The sequence below is a fragment of the Corythoichthys intestinalis genome, chromosome 13 (genome assembly GCF_030265065.1).
Source record: "Corythoichthys intestinalis isolate RoL2023-P3 chromosome 13, ASM3026506v1, whole genome shotgun sequence".
NCBI lineage: Eukaryota > Metazoa > Chordata > Actinopteri > Syngnathiformes > Syngnathidae > Corythoichthys > Corythoichthys intestinalis.
The window spans coordinates 38,205,357-38,222,303 of NC_080407.1; the positions used below are offsets into that span (position 1 = coordinate 38,205,357).

Below are 16,947 nucleotides of genomic sequence, written 5' to 3' on the forward strand. Positions count from 1 at the left end.
TATTCCAATTAAGTATTTCGTGTATATGTAATTGCTTACAGAGGTTAGTGGTCAAAAGGCACTATAAAAAGAAAACACTGTAGAAATTTACACACCTGCACGACAACAACAGCAGGAACTGCGTCGTAGTCTAAAAGGAATCTCCACTCAACAAAAGTTTGACACGTGAGCATCCCTGGAGGGGCGTGGTTGCAATGCGCATGCTCAGTAGCGCTTTGGCTATCAATGTAACAGGGCTCCCCACAGCCCAGCCCTTGTGATTGGCTGTTGAAGAAGAAGACGTCTGATTGGCTGAAGACGGGCTCCAGTTAAAAAAATGCATGTGTTCTTCTCAGTTGCGCATGACGAGTATCAAAACGATCAACACACTCGTAAGTGGGAATTTGAAATTGGAAGCACGTTACAAATGCGCGTAAAACAATTCACACACACGTTTGATGAATTTGTTTGTGTTTCGCGTGCTATGTGTTTACGAATCCCACAATGTGTGTGTGTTTCACGTGCTATGTGTTTACGAATCCCACAATGTGTGTTTCGCGTGCTATGTGTTTACGAATCCCACAATACGTGTGTGTTTCCTGTTAAATGAGTGTGTGTACTTATGAGACTAATCTGACCCCATATCTATCTTCTCTGTTATTGCAACCGACCGCCACACACGCCTTCACCATTTTGATTATTAATGTTAACGAGCAGAAAAACACGCCATAATAGGAGGAATTTACATAGCGGTAATGCGTCAACATGACGAGTTGACGGACAATATGGCGCGGGGGCGTGGTTGTGACGTCATGTGAGTAGGGTCTATAGCGCCTCGCGTGCTTTCATATACCCCAAGTACCTTCATTTGGCCGAAAGATGGCAACATTGTTTCATGTATTATTACCAGACTGATTTTTTTTTTTTAATTTATTTTTTTATTGCCAGACTGATGCTATGATTTGGTATGCTGTGCTGACGTCAGTCATTGCAAACCAAACCACACAAAATCAAAATAATATTAAAACACTTCCGCCCTATGAAACATACCCTTACAAGAATGGGTATTGTTTGTATATTTTATATAAAATATAGTATATTTTTCCTGGTCGGAGGTTGGAAAACTCCGGCTTCCCACCTTCCTCGAACGCAGCAAAAAGAGCGGCCACTTTTTCCTCTTTGTTCTCTTTGATCTTTGATCTCCTCTATCTCAGTCACTTAACCGAAGTCACTTCATTCTTTCCAATCTGGCCGACCGATAACTTCGACACGTCGTCAAGCATTCAGAAATCAAGCGAGTAAAATGTCACCGGCTGCAGTAAAAGAGGAGCCTCCGCGTCACCAACGCTCGACTGTGTGCAAAATAATGCACGCAAAGAGTGTTCTTCACAGACTAGAAGGTTGGTTTACTTTCGATAATACGTATATGCTACTGTACATGACAGAAAGAAGACGAATCTCAGTGATGAGAATTAAAAGTAGTGGTGTCAAGATATTAACATTTTTATTCACACTTAATCGCATTTTTCATAGTTAATTGGCCGTGGAGTCGGCTTTCCGCAGGGGCAAGAGGGGGCAGTGCTCCCTCAAATAAATCTCTTGCCCCCTCAAATGAAAACATTTACACGTTGAGAAAGCACATTTTTAACTCACTCCATATACAAAATCTGCACATGGCTCTTAATATGGTAATTTATGCACATAACTTTGGCGGTGATAGTGTGATAGCGTGACACTTCCGCGAACCACCTTCAGGAGATATGCTGTGTTCACGTGTTTCGGGAGATCTGTATTTCCAAGTTGGAAAATCGTTCTAATGTGCTGTTAAGTCGTAATGTGGGATAAAGACATGGTTGCTATAAATAGGAGTAGCCTATTTTAATGCTCCAACGATACATCACAAGTTGCGTGACTGTTTGGCGCTTTTTATAGACGCCATGAAATAGAACATCATTTTTTCGATTAGCCCAACAGCACCTGAATGCAGCATCAATATTGGCATGTGCTCGTCATCCAGTCGATGGCAGGTGCGAATGGCATCTTCCCACCTGCTTTACAGGTTAGTTCCAATTCTTGTTCTTTTTTGTTGCCGACTGTATGTGTTGATGCTTGTTTGGTCGCCCATTCGCATAAATTGTAAATTTCAGTGGTTCAACCTTACGTATCAGGCAGTTAACTGAGGTAAAGTACTCTGGCATTGAATTAATGTAGCAGAGTATCTGCCGTGTTTTAGCCTACTGGCTATGAATACATTGGTAATTAAATACGATTTGAGTGAGAGGCTTTCGCTCAAGAGTTGTCTAATATTGAATTAATATGGTATGTGGTATTTGATCTTTATCAATACCGATGCTATTTATTGCTATTTGTTTATATGACCAAAATGAATCGAACTGAGTCAATTGCCTCTCTTTGAGATATAACCTGTAAAAATTTTGTAGGTGTTTTCATCATCATTTCCAGCTGTTTTACAAGCATTTTATTTGTGACTGCAGTCCCTGTAATCTCTGACAAGATGTATTATTATTTTTTACTTGTATTTGACTCAAACAGCATTACTCTTGCAAATGGATATTGGAAAGTTATTTGCTCGCAGCAAGAAAGAATGAGAGAGGTAGATAGGTAACCAACCCAGGCAACATAAACCACTTTTAGGTCACAAATTACCAGTTGAGGAACGAGAATTAATTGCATATCAGTTATAAGTGATATTTCTGTCCAGACAAAATAGAGCAGCAGAGTGCAGGTAGAGGTAAAGGAGAGATGGAAGTTAATGAGCACAGGTGAACTATGGGATGTCCCAATTTTGATTTGGAATACTGATGGCTGAAAAACAAAACAAAAAATGTCACTTTTTTACAGAAACTTGTATTTTGGTTGGATTTTATATAGTTTAAAGTGCTATGTCTGACTCTTTATGACAGATTAGTGGTCAAAAAAGTTTTTGCTTGCTCACCAGAGCTTCGCAGTGCCCCACATATGTTGCCCCCTACACATTTCTGACTGCACCCTCATACATGCCTTTCTACAACCGGCCCTGGTTAATGCCCAGATAGCAGACCGATGTTGAAAAGATGTTGAATCAACATTTCCCTGTCGATCTTATATTGCTGAATCAATGTTGACACCCGACGTTGATTTGTCATCACTTTTGCACCCTCGATTAATTTTGTTCCAATGTTGAAATCCTTCCAAAACCTAAATGTCATTTCGATTATTAAAAATATTGGAACAATGCTAAATCAATGTTATGTTTTCCTTCTTTTTCAACCATGACTATTATTGCTTTCCAATATGCCTATATTTAGAGGACCTGCTTTATTTACAGACAGAAGAAACCGCAAGGCTGACTAATAAAATACTATTAGGTAATATGATAAAATGATAAATGAATAAAAAAGTAAAAATATGGCTAGATTTCAAATTATTTTTAATAACGCTTGATAAACATACTGTTTTTAAACTTAAGCCTCCTCTTCAGTGTAATGAGCTTCGCTGCGAAGCTCGCCACCAGCGCGGCCTGTGCGGGGCATAGCGTAGCCACTTTTGCACAACAGCAGCGAATGCATATTCTGACATGTCCATCCTCATCTGCCTCTTCAGTGAATTTCAAGAACTCAAGCAAAACAGCATTCACAGTTAAGTCATATCATGGAATTCAAACAGATATCAAAAGTTAGTTGAATATACATTGCGTGGTGGAGTGAATTTCTTCACCAATCTCAAACCAAATTAGGGCTAAATGTGGGAACGGAGCTAGCTACGATGACCGCACTGTCTCAGTGTTCAGTAAATTCATCGAGACTAGGCTGTAATATCTAGTGATTTTAGCACTTGAATTGGAAAAGGAATTGAGTTTGCCTGAACTTCTACTTAGCTAACATCTAAGCTAGGTGGGGTTTTGCTTGAATGCCAATCACAGCAAATGCACAGTTTCTTACAATTTTGGCAACTTTGCCACATTATATCTGGCAAAGGGTTTTATATACCAGTAATAATGACAAACGCGGTTCTTTCTACAATAAGACAAAATTGCTGTTAAAGGCTCTAACACAGCACAGCAGGCTTACCTTAAAATGTGGCTTGCCTTAAAAGAGCCGTTTCCAGTGGAGTTCGTTTGAGGCAATTAGCTGTCTTCCCAGTTGACACCAAGAACACAACTATTTTTCGACCAAAACTCCCGTTCATCCATAATTTGATGACTTTTTAATCCTATTTCCCGTTCAATCATAAATCAACTTTTTGTCAACATAAGTTCATCAACTATAAAACAATGTTAACCCAACCATTGCCTGACATACCATAAAACAGCGTTATTGCAACGTCACTGTCATGTGTCATGGATTCAACCTTGTTTATTGTCGAAAATTTCGATGTCAACCATACTGACGATAATGATGGAAAATCAACGTTTATTCAAGGTCTGTCTGCTATCTGGGTGTGATGTCAAGCACTTTGAATTACTTTTGTGTTGGATTGGATGACAACAAATTATCAATCAACAAAAAATTGGCAATAAAGAATTTTCTCCAACAGAAACCAACTTTGGGGACAGAAGTTTGCAAATAAGGAAATAAGATTTGGCCCGTGTGTTTGTGGTCTTGCAGATCTAAATGTCACCCAAACCCATCGTCCTGAGCACCAGAAGTCTGCATGCATTAAGAAAGAGGGAGAGTCACCATACATCAAGGATGAGGAAGAGTCTGTACCCATTCAAGGTAATTCTAAGCATTGCTTTTTTTTCTCCTTCAGATGAGGCAGAAATCAAAAATGGTACCTTCATAAGTGAGGAAATATCTTTGTCTCTTGCTTTCTTAGTAGCTGTGCAGTGGACTCGTTAACTGACGTAAGGGTCGCGCCACGGCGTCGTCTTGACAATTATTTGCAGATTTCTTTCTATGGAAACGAATTTGAAGTAATTACATGATGTACAGTATATATTGCGCTCAATTACCAGGCTAGAACACACACACACACACACTGAGTAGAGCAAACGAGAGTGTAACACTGTGTAAAACATACTGACGCCAAACACCTGGTCACGCCAACCACACCAAGTGGAACATTTACACCCTTGTTTACTTTAACCATTCATTCATTCATTCATTTTCCATGCCGCTTTTCCTCACGAGGGTCGCGGAGGTGCTGGAGCCTATCCCAGCTAACTCGGGGCAGTAGGCAGGGGACACCCTGAACTGGTTGCCAGCCAATTGCAGGGCACAAGGAGACATACAACCATTCACGCACACACTCATACCTACGGACAATTTAGAGTGTTCAATCAGCCTACCATGCATGTTTTTGGGATGTGGGAGGAAACCGGAGTTCCCGGAGGAAACCCACGCAGGCACGGGGAGAACATGCAAACTCCACACAGGAAGGCCGAAGCCCGGGATTGAACCCTTGATCTTAGAACTGTGAGGCAGACGTGCTAACCACTCAGCCACCGTGCCGCCTTACTTTAACCAGTGCTTTTCAATTAACTTTCTTTTCCATGCTGCCAGGAAGATGTAAACATTTCACGTCCCCCAACTCTCTGCCGCCACTGTAAAAAGTATCATTTGTCTATAAAATTATTATGACTATACATACACCTCTGAATAACATTGTTCTTTTTAATATTAAAGAAAAGTAATATAGATTAATTTACAATAAACTTTAACTTCAATCTATCAAAATTGTTTGGTTTGTAACCGAAAATATTTAAATCACATCAATTAAAAAACAAAAAGTCACATCCAAGCGGAAAAATACATTCAAGGTAGATGTTTTTGATCATTTGTATAAATTCAAATTGATCAGCAACGTTAACCCATGAGGACAATATGCCAAACAGATTGACCGAAAAAACAAAAACTAATAGAACAAAAACTACAGTGTAAGTGGACTGTTTTGATTTTTTTTTTTTTTTTATCAGCTCCTTTGCTATGGTGTGGGATTATTTTGCACTGAGCAACTTGGCATGCCGCCTTATATGATGCTAACAGTGCTTGTCAGTTTGCTGACATTGTAGGCAATATTCAATCAAGCGGCTTATCAATGTGATTGGGCTCTAATGTCTTTAAATGAGTGATGATTGATTAGGTTTCCTGCTGTCTGCTGCAAACACTTTTAGACACAGTAAACAAACTGGTCTTTCCTCGTCTCCCACTGTATTGAAAGTCAAAGCTAAACGCTACATACGCTTTGTCATATTTCCTCGTCTTAGGGCTTCATATCTCCAGTGCTCTTTGCTGTGTGCTCTTGTTTGGTTCAAAAATACAGCACACGCTGTGAAAATGAAAGCGCCACTGCCACCCACTGAGTAGATGGGCAGTTACACGTTATTTTCGTACGGCAAAAAAAGTATGTTCTCCGAGTCTGCCTCTATTTTAGGAGTACTGACTTAAACTCGATCTGTTGCCGTATTCAACTGGCATAAGCCAGCAAGCAGTCAGTGCTAACAGCGCAGGGTTGGTGCCACCGTTTTAAGCAGAATCTCTTCTTCAACTCCACAAAGTTCATCAAAACAACTGGCACCAAGTTCGACGAGCAGAGTACCTGACCGGAATCGGCTAGTCTGCTTAAATTATTCTTTTATCTTCAACGTGTAGCTTGCAAAAAGTCTTGATGGTCATTAGTACTCTAGCCTTTGTCTCTTTTGTCCATTCATCAAAAAAGAAAAAAGACGATGGAGGCGATAAAAACCATGACAACTTGAGAAGGGAGGGGTTCTGCTGCCAGACCGCAATGGATGCCAACTATATCACTGGATATGTTTACATGGACACTTTTATTGGGATTTAAAGCCTGACCAGGATAAAAATGCCATTCGGAATATTTTGAAACCCGATCCAACCTATTCAGATTCTATTCTGAACGAGAGGAGTGGTTTATACCGATTGGTGATCCGATCGGCGCCGCATGTAAAAATTTTGGAACAAACCATCCCTGACGTCACAGGGAGTCCCCGGTTTACCAACGAGTTCCGTTCCTTGGCTGGCGATGTAACCCCGATTTTCGTGTAAGTCGGAATCAACTTTTTGAATTCCTCAAATCACCCTCTAATTCAAAAAAAAAAAAAAGATCCAAAAACATGTATTGTACTGTCCTCGCCAAGACGTTGGAGCCAAGTCGTAGCTAGACAGTGAGCTAAGCTCCGAAATGACGATGCCAGACATCCGTGTGGATTCCTGACTTTATTCAGCTGCTCATGACATCAACATTTGCGGCATCAAACTAAAATAAAATGAAATTAAATCAGTCGCATCATCAATAACAGCAATTCAAATGTGTGTTTACAAGTAGCTGCTGATACAGCAATACCACACATCAAAAACCATCACGTAAATTTGCCCCAAGTGTTCGACCACAATTGAAAACGCACAAAAAATGGTACAAAAGGGGTTATGTAAAGCTGTCACCTCTGGATGCTTCACAAGCAACAAATGAGCGCGCAGGCTGCCTCCTCTGTCACTCGGCTACTCTGTGTGTGCCGTGTGCGGGGTGGGCACGTCTGTACATGCACTCGCTTCCTCAACAAAACTAAAGTTAACATTGAAAAAAAAAGAAACACGAGATGCAGGCTTCGTAAAGTAGAAATCGTGTAAATCGGGTCCGGCGTAACCCGGGGACCACCTTTAAATGTGTTTGTTATTCCCAGAAGCTAGTAGATGCAGATCAAACAAAAGACAAGGTACAACAACTAAGACAACTTGGGCAAGACTAAATTGGTCTGTATCCGTGAGCAAGACGTTGCCGGAGATATTTAAGGATCTTAAAATTTTTGAAAGACTTTATGGTGGAAAAATGGGAAAAATACACAAAATAACGCGAGAGTTTAATGTCTAAATGGACGAAGCAATGCATTGTTGCACTGAGGTTTATATGTCTTCCTCTTCGTCTAACTACTTTTTCCGGTATATTTGGTCATTGCTGCCTTCACATGCCGTGGGAAAGGTAATTACGAGTAGGTTTTGTTCATGTGCTTTCGTTGTTTGTAAAAACAAAAACATAGCAAGCATGAACTTCATTTTGGTTTGTTGTGTGACCTATTCATTCATCTACAGCACAAAAAAAAGAAATAATGAATAAAAAAAGTTTACAAATGTGTACACTAAATTAATATGACGGCATCCAAAAAATGATGATAAATAAAACTTCGAACCATATTTACAGTGATTACAAAACTACACGAAGGCAACGTCAATCTGCGAACGTTAAATAATTAGTTCCGAATAGTTGAAGTTCTGATGCATGAACGCACAAGTCTGAATAATTTTATTGTCCATGAAATGGTGCATCCGATCATCATTTTAATTGATCGGATGAAGGTATTGTTGTCCATGTAAACGTAGCCACCGATCTAACCAACGTATCGGTCCATCAAAAAAAAGTTACGAGTCTTTACGCGTGTAATCTAAAGGTTACTTCCTGTTGACTTCATCTGGGGACATTCTTGAGTCACCTCCTTTTCAGCAGAGTGGGTAGAGTAGGCAACAATTTTACTCAAGTAATAGTAGCGTTACTTAAAAAAATTTTTTTAAAGTAGTCATCCAAAAATGTACTCAAGTACAATTAAAAAGTATTTGGTGAAAAGAATACCCAAGTCATGAGTAACATCGTAACTGCTTTTTTTTTTTTTTAAACAATGCCATTTTTTCCCTCAACACAAAATTATCTATATGAACTGATACTGTACAATAACACAGTACATAGCCACATTAATACAAAGAAATACAAAAAAAGAAAACAATCATTGAATTCCGGTGAGAGAGAGATAAAATACAGAATTGAAGCATTATTCATCCAAACAGCATGAGTGCCCTCTTGTGGAGAAAACATATTTCCTATTATGAAACTAAAAGGATCTTCTTTAAAAGGACGATATCTCCAGTTTTACGTGGTCAATCGGTGCCAACTAAAAACTGGGAGGGAGGTTAACAATTTTTTACGGTGCTTTAAAAACCCCACGTGATTGAACAGGCTGCCGTGATCACAGAACGGCAAGCTTGCATCTTATTGGTAAAATGTAGCCATGTGATTATTGTTGCAATGTCTCATTGGTGAAATTGGTAGAGCTACTTTTGGCATCACTGGCAAAAAAACAAACAAACTTGTATGTAGAATAAAGAGGAAAATGTTACGACTCGTGTAGCCCAAAGTAGCGGAGTAAGAGTAGCATTTTTTTCTTCACAAAAATATTCAAATGTAAAAAGTATGGCTCAGTTAAATTATTCTTACAAGTACTTTTTATTTTAGTTACTCAAGTAAATGTACCAGAGTACATGTAACGCATTACTACCCACCTCTGCTTTTCAGTAACCCAAAATGAGCAGGAAGTGACTCTAAATACCCCAAAATGGAAAGGAACTGCCCGAAAATCAACAGGAAATGACGTGAAATGCCTCAAAATGCACTAATTGCCGGGCATTGGGTGCCACTAACTTCCATAGACGTCCAATCTGTTTAAAGTGTGAGGGATGGAAGCGAATGAACCAATGTTCGTTGCTGCCACTCTCCCACTTCAAACGGATTTGATATCTACTAGAGATAACTCAATTCAATTCACAGCACAATGATGAAAATGGCTTGTTTCTGTTTATCACTTGTATGGTAGAAGATCGTAGAAGGATTTCCTGACCAATGTATCGTGAATTGTTTTATTGCCACATCGTGAGATCGTTATTGTGAGCCTTGAATCACAAATACTGTAGAATAGAAAGGAATTTGCCATTATACATAGTACAATAGGATTAAAAATAGCAACTCCCTTCCAGTGCATCACACAATGAATTTATGTCATGCATAAATAGATAACATACAAGAAAATTAACTTAATAAAATAAAAACAAAACAACTAGGCAGTGTACGAAGGATGTAGAGTGTTGATGTTGAAGAAAATAAATACATGATAACCAGGGATCATATTTGGCAGCCGACATGATAATAGTAGTAGCAGCAACAATAATGCAACAAGGTCATTGGTTACATGTTAGCATTAAGAGAGTTGACGGCTCTGGGAAAGATCGTATCATGAGGTATGGCGAGGTTCCCACCCCCAGTGGGAAGATATCAGGCCAGAGTGGTTCGCTCTCAGTTGAGCCAACAATCCATCAGTACCAATGGACACAACTTTCATTCAGTATTTCTGAGATGATTTACTAACAGTCTTCCCCTTTTGTTTGCCAACTGAGGGTTGCCAATCCCGGCACGTCTTCAATCAACTCCTCCTTTGCCTCATCATAATAGCTCACTAACTGAACATGATCAGTGGCGTCATTGGATTCGTCCACTGCCGAGGAAATGCATTTTGTATTAATCACAAAGGTGTTTAGACAAATCGTCAGCAATTATTTCAGTACGTCTTATTGCTGTCTTCTGTGACTGGGGTATTCACTTTATTTTAGCAACATTCCTTACCTTCTAACAAGGTGTCAAAATTTCTTGGATCATTTCTGCATCACGAAATGCTTTCTTGTGCTTACTCTTGATCCAGGCCACTATTTGCTGTTCTGTCATGCACGAGGTCAGCTTTGTGCGAGAAGTCTTTTGAGCTTTTTTTCTTTTAATTGATTTTGGGGGGCATTCTTTCTTAATATTGCGGTGGCCCTTCCCATAATGGCATTTATGTTTTCAGATTTTATCAGAGCAACAGTGCTTTGACACAAACGTCACATTGGCTTTGTGCTCGAAGATGGCAAACTTATATTTGTCAGTCTGTTCTTCATTCAGTCGGCAGTTTTCATTCAGTTAAAATATCTTGGATGATTCAACAGAAAAGATGTAAACATGCCCATACAACAAAAAGCTGCCCTTAAGCTGCTTTTTGTTTATTTATTTATTTATTTTTTACAAGAAAGTGCAAAAAAATGAACCATTTTAAAGGGAGTACTTATTCTCTCAACAATACAATAAAATTTACGCTGGCGGAATGAATTCCACATTTTCTGGACAAAAACAAAGAGTCTTTAGAAATAAGACTTCTTTTAAGCAATATACTTTGTTTTCACAGTGTTACCTGCCTTGTGTAACTCTTGGAGTGACAGGTGGAAATCACAACTGGTCTTGACACCGCCACACACACACACTCATTACAGTGCGCGCACTTTCTTCTCTCCCCCTCTCCCTCCCCGCAACAACAGATTTCTGTACTATTTCGCATGTTTGTAGTGTTACCGCTTTACTTACCCCATAATTTCTGGACTATTGGGCGCCCCTGATTACAAGCCTCACCCAGTACATTTTTAAAGGAAAAACCAGTTTTTACATACATAAGCCTCTCCTGCCTACAAGCCGCGTGTGCCCACTTAGTAAAATGAGACATTGACAAAGAAATACAGTTTTCAAACGTTTAATAACACACCTTAACTTTTCGTTCCAAACAGCGCCGGCAAACACGGGAGTTATATAACAGCGGCACGGAAGTTGCATAGCATCAGCATGGCGGTGCAGCACTAATTGTGCTGGTTAAGTAAAACATAAAAGTCTTTGTTAGCAATATTCATCTTCTTCCTGTGCATTCAAACCATGAAAGTCTTCACCCTCAGCGTCGGATATGAAGACGCTCAGATGCACTTCGCCATGCACACCACTTACTCAGTCTGTCCTTCGCGTCGCCTTCAATGTCTCCCATAATGAGGCATATTCACTCCCAGCCTGTGCCGTCCTCCTCGCAGCAGACTGGTCCCTCAAAGCCCACTTGTGATGGCGGACTCTTTCACAGCGCTTCACACGCTAGGCTCCCCCAAAGCTGCTCTTCGCATTCGGCGAGTCTTGGCAAGCGATCTCTCTCCGCTCGTCATCAAAGCGTCCCATACAACTCGGATGGCCAATTTAATTTCTTCTTGCATTTTCCATGATGCAGGTCTGCCAATTCTAGTCATGCACAAAGACGAGGGTTCGCCACCCCTATTCATGCACAATGTACAAAGTTAAACTACCGGTAGTAGTGCAAACTAGCGTCTTCCTCGACACATATATTCCACGTGTCTCACTCCCACATTCCATGTTCGAGCGCCCCTGGCGGCCGTCAGAAAAATACACAAATTGGCCGCATCACTGCACACACCGCAGGACCCAAAATGAGAGAAAAATGTAGCGGCTTGTAGTCCGGAAATTACGGTAATCATGGTTTTATACGTTCTGCACTTGAACTACACGATAGCAAATTAGCTAATTAGCTTAGCGCTCGGCGCTAACCATTAACATCTCGAAAACAACAACAATAAAGGCTGAACAGTACAAGAGTATTCGTGTACTCACCTCTTATAGATGCACACGTCTTAGCAACACACGCAGGACATTGTTCAATTGAAATGCCTTAAAGCTACAGCTGGAAATCTGAAAGACAAGGAGCAACGAACTATCTCTCTTCCCCTCTCGCTCTAAAAAAATAACTTGCGCACAAAAGCGCGACCGCTGGGTCGTGCTTTTGTTTCTGCCTGTCTCATACACAAATTTATTTTCCAGTCTTTTAAAAAGGAGTAAATCTCTCTCCCAGTAACTGGGAGCATCCATCATAACGTTGTGCGTGCGTCCGTTAACTGTGTCTGGGCGGCAGACGTTTCTTGAATTTCGTTTCGCTACGACCGGCTGTCATTAAGTTATGAGTGAAAATCATCGTTTTTGAACCTTTATGAATCGTCATCGAATCGTCACGTGTCAAATCACTAGAGGTGTGCAAAATTTCCGATTCTTAGATTATTCGCGATTCGGCCGTGGTAGATTCGAGAACGATTCACAAACATCCAAATTCCGATTATTGAAATATGCCAAGTAAAGCGGAAGTACAACACACTCAGCGCGCCGCACGGTCAATGAGCAACGGAGCGAGAGTAGCTAAACATCATGCTTCTCATTACCCGGCCCCTCGGGTAATGCCAATGCTCAACTCACGGCTCTAGCTCAACTCATGCCACGAGATAAAAAAAAACACAACAACATACCTGAAGCTGCTACAAAAGTACGTCATCCACATAATGTTACGGTAGATATCATTTATATAAGACTAGATGCACTACAGTAGCGGTAGCGTTTGCAGCACATCTACAAAAAGCTGGATGCAGACGTAGTAAACGGCCGCCATCTTAAAGCAGTACACTTCTCTGCAAGGCTGTTGTAGCGAACCTTCCAAGCAAACCTAATTAACTTTTTATCTAAAATACTCCTAAATCGGTAAAATATTGACTTGAATCTATCTTTAAAATAGTTTTAAAACTTTCACATGTCGAAAGTTGACAAAAGGGAAATTATGGATTAACGGGAGCAATTTTAACAACTTTAACGGTTGATTCACAACATTAAATTAATTGAATGTAGTTTAAAGCTGCTGATACAGAATGGGGACTGGAGTTTTTTATTTACTGTTATTTTTGTATATTTGTTTACTGCTATATGTTAACTTGATACTGAAATAGTAGTTTGGTTTAGCCTGAGTATATTTTTGAACAATTTTGGAACTAATGTACAAAACATTAAAAAAAAAAAAAAAATTTTAAAGGGGGGGGGGGTGCATCAATAATCGTTTTAGAATCGAATCGGACCATCTGAATCGTTATCGTAATCGAATCATTAGGTGCCCAAAGATTCCCAGCTCTACAAATCACGATGCATGTAATAATCGAATTTTTGGAACTACTCTACATGGCAGTGACAACCCAGAATGCATCTCATACGCGAGCGTATGTACGCGCGTGTACGAGATGCAGCTCTCAGCTAGTCTAACCTCACAGCCTACTAGCTGGACAGACGGTCCATAAAATATATCATTTCTCCTCTTGTGTCTTGCAGGTTTCAGCAAATATTTTGGTCCTGAGTGGCAGGGGTCTGAGTCTCCTTCCATTAAAGAGGAATTTGAGCACCCGCAAATGAAACGGGAAGAGCCAGAGCACCCTCAACAGCAAAAGAGAGAAGTGCAACTTCCAATCAAAAAGGAGGAGGTAGAGCTGCCATACATTAAAGAGGAGGACGATATCACCAGGTTGACTGGTGAGCCCCTGAAGAGCAAAGATTGTCTGAGTGAGGCCAGCAGAGGGACAGAGCCTCCAAGCAGCAGCTCAACAGAAGGCTTGCAAACTGACATTTTCATCGCTCCATCAGACAGAAATGGCGCCACATCACACTCAACTTACAATGATGATGGTCATAAGAAATCTCACCATGACGACAAACACTGTAAATGCTCTCAGTGTGGGAAAACCTTTGCTAATAAGCATACCTGTCTTAGGCATATCAGGAGCCACACTGGCGAAAAACCTTTTGTCTGCTCAGTTTGTAGTCAAGAATTCAGTCGAAAGCAAGACATACAAAGACACATAAGAACTCACACTGGCGAAAAACCTTGTTCCTGCTCCGTTTGTGGTCAAGGATTCACTCGAAAGGAACACTTGAAAATACACACAAGAACCCACACTGGCGAAAAACCTTTTTCCTGCTCAGTTTGTGATCAAAGATTCAGTCACAAGAGCACCTTAAAAAAACACACAAGAACCCACACTGGTGAAAAACCTTTTTCCTGCTCAGTTTGTGGAAAAGGATTCAGTCTAAAGCAAGACTTGAAAACACACACAAGAACCCACACTGGTGAAAAACCTTTTGTCTGCTCAGTTTGTGGTCATAAATTCACTCGAAAGGGAACCTTAAACAGTCACACAAGAACCCACACTGGTGAAAAACCTTTTTCCTGCTCGATTTGCGGTAAAGGATTCAGTCGAAAGCAAGACTTACAAAGACACATAAGAACCCATACTGGTGAAAAACCTTTTTCCTGCTCCGTTTGTGGTCAAGGATTCACTCGAAAGGAACACTTGAAACTACACACAAGAACCCACACTGGTGAAAAACCTTTTTCCTGCTCAGTTTGTGATCAAAGATTCAGTCAGAAAAGCACCTTAAAAAAACACACAATAACCCACACTGGTGAAAAACCTTTTTCCTGCTCAGTTTGTGGAAAAGTATTCAGTCTAAAGCAAGACTTGAAAACACACACAAGAACCCACACTGGTGAAAAACCTTTTGTCTGCTCAGTTTGTGGTCATAAATTCACTCGAAAGCAACACTTGAAAATACACACAAGAACCCACACTGGTGAAAAACCTTTTTCCTGCTCGATTTGCGGTAAAGGATTCAGTCAAAAGCACGACTTACAAAGACACATAAGAAACCACACTGGTGAAAAACCTTTTTCATGCTCCTCTTGTGGTGAAGCATTCAGTCAAAAGCAAAAATTAAAAATACATTTCACAACCCACACCTGAAAAAACCCTTTTTCCTGCTCAGTTTGTAGTCATTCGGAAAGATCGGATGAAGAGACGTGTGTGTGTTGGTGTGAGAAGCAGTGGCCAATGACTGTTTTGACTGTCATCCATGCTGTTGACGATTGCAGTTTTGGGGGCTTACATGTGCTTTGTCCAATCCTTGTTTGATGTAGATCCACACTATTGCCTAAAGTATTGGCTTACCTGATTTAACTCCCAAGTTAAGTGAATTGTGGAAACTGTTTCTTAAACACAGCCTCACGAGATGCTTTCATTTTTGTTGATTTTAGAGGAGGCTGTAACGTGCAACTTAAAATACATGGCTGCTTATTCAACTACATTACCGCCACAAAATGCAACTTTTATTCTCATAAAAATCGTACAACATATTTTCTCGCCATGACAGTTCGACTTTTTTTCCCCCCATTCTAACAGTATGACTTTAATGTCTTTTTTTTTGTGCGGCTCTTATACTCTGTCGTATAAATTGGACACTGATATTTTTATTGTTTGTGCTTTTCATCATACCAGCCCCCGCCAATGAAAATCTCTCGACTCTGCTGGGAACTTTTAAGTGTTTGTACTTCACCGTCCATGTTTATAATCATAATAAATACCTTGTTTTTATTCAGTCCTAGCCTCCTGTCCCGGTCCTTCAGAACAAATCTGTGTGTATGAAAAACGTTATCGTTCCTGTTGTTGTGCCACTTTTGGCCAATTTACTAGGCACATGACAATACACATAAACACCTACGGTATGATTCGGCTCGATATGGCAGGGTCACGATATGATAGAGTCAAAATAATAGCAGTCCAATGCGACTAAGTAGATGAAACGGTATATTTTTTAGCGCTACATAGCAAACAAGTTACCAGCAGGTTCAGTAGATTCTCAGAAAACCAACAAGACCCAGCATTTGATATACACACTCTTAAAGTGTATGACAAAAAAAAACAAAAAAAACAGCATTATTATTGGAAATAATAAATAATATTAATATGATATAAATAAATCTTATTTGGAGGCGATTCAAAGATATACAACAATTTGGAAAAGCTCAGATGACGAGAAATGCATCTTTAAATCTGCAGTTTAGCCCCTCCAGTCATTATAGTGCATTGGCGCCTCCATCTTGGTGATGACCGGTGTTGTCAAGGATTACTTAAAAAAGTAATTTAATTACTGATTACACCTCAAAAAAGTAATCTAATTACTTTACTGATTACTTTATTATCAAAGTAACTAAGTTACTTCAAAAGTAACTTATCCATTACATTTTCCCCTTTGTTCTCCTTTTGCTGCCTCAACATAAAAATAACAGAAAAATGTCATCGCGTGTTATTCAGTTTTTCACATAAGGCTTAAAGGGGAACTCCGGATTTTTTTTACATCAGGCTTAATCATCGAGTTAGGGGGGGTTAATTAGTCAGTGGAGTAGATTTCAAAATATTACGTAGCGTTTGTTAGTCTTTTATTATTTTTCAGGGCTCCGGAGTGGCTATGCTAATGCAAGTCAATGTGCCCAATTAGCATACCAATAAAAAAAACATATGCACGCAGGAGAATCACCGATGACGCATGCAATCAGTAGTGTTGGCTATGTTTTCAGGATAAAGTTATTAAAACTTACCATAGCATGTCTATAACTGCAGTATGAAGAGCAACATTAGTAATTCAGTTGCTTTGCAGAGAACAAGCGCCGGACACTCAGGGCGGAGGGATATCACGTTG

The 16,947-nt window shown here is 40.0% G+C and overlaps 1 protein-coding gene across 2 annotated transcripts; it reads left to right on the forward strand.

The window, feature by feature from the left end:
- The first annotated feature begins 1,196 nt into the window (after positions 1 to 1,196).
- On the forward strand, positions 1,197 to 15,798 carry LOC130929097 (gastrula zinc finger protein XlCGF57.1-like). 2 transcript variants are annotated; one of them, XM_057856033.1, is made up of 4 exons: positions 1,197 to 1,379; positions 1,946 to 2,038; positions 4,587 to 4,697; positions 13,750 to 15,798. In XM_057856033.1, exons 1-4 carry the CDS (start codon positions 1,283 to 1,285, stop codon positions 15,213 to 15,215), a joined length of 1,767 nt encoding a protein of 588 aa, XP_057712016.1. In that variant the 5' UTR covers positions 1,197 to 1,282; the 3' UTR covers positions 15,216 to 15,798. The 2 variants fall into 2 exon arrangements, with proteins under 2 accessions (XP_057712016.1, XP_057712018.1); XM_057856035.1 differs by lacking the exon at positions 1,946 to 2,038.
- Positions 15,799 to 16,947: the final 1,149 nt, after the last annotated feature.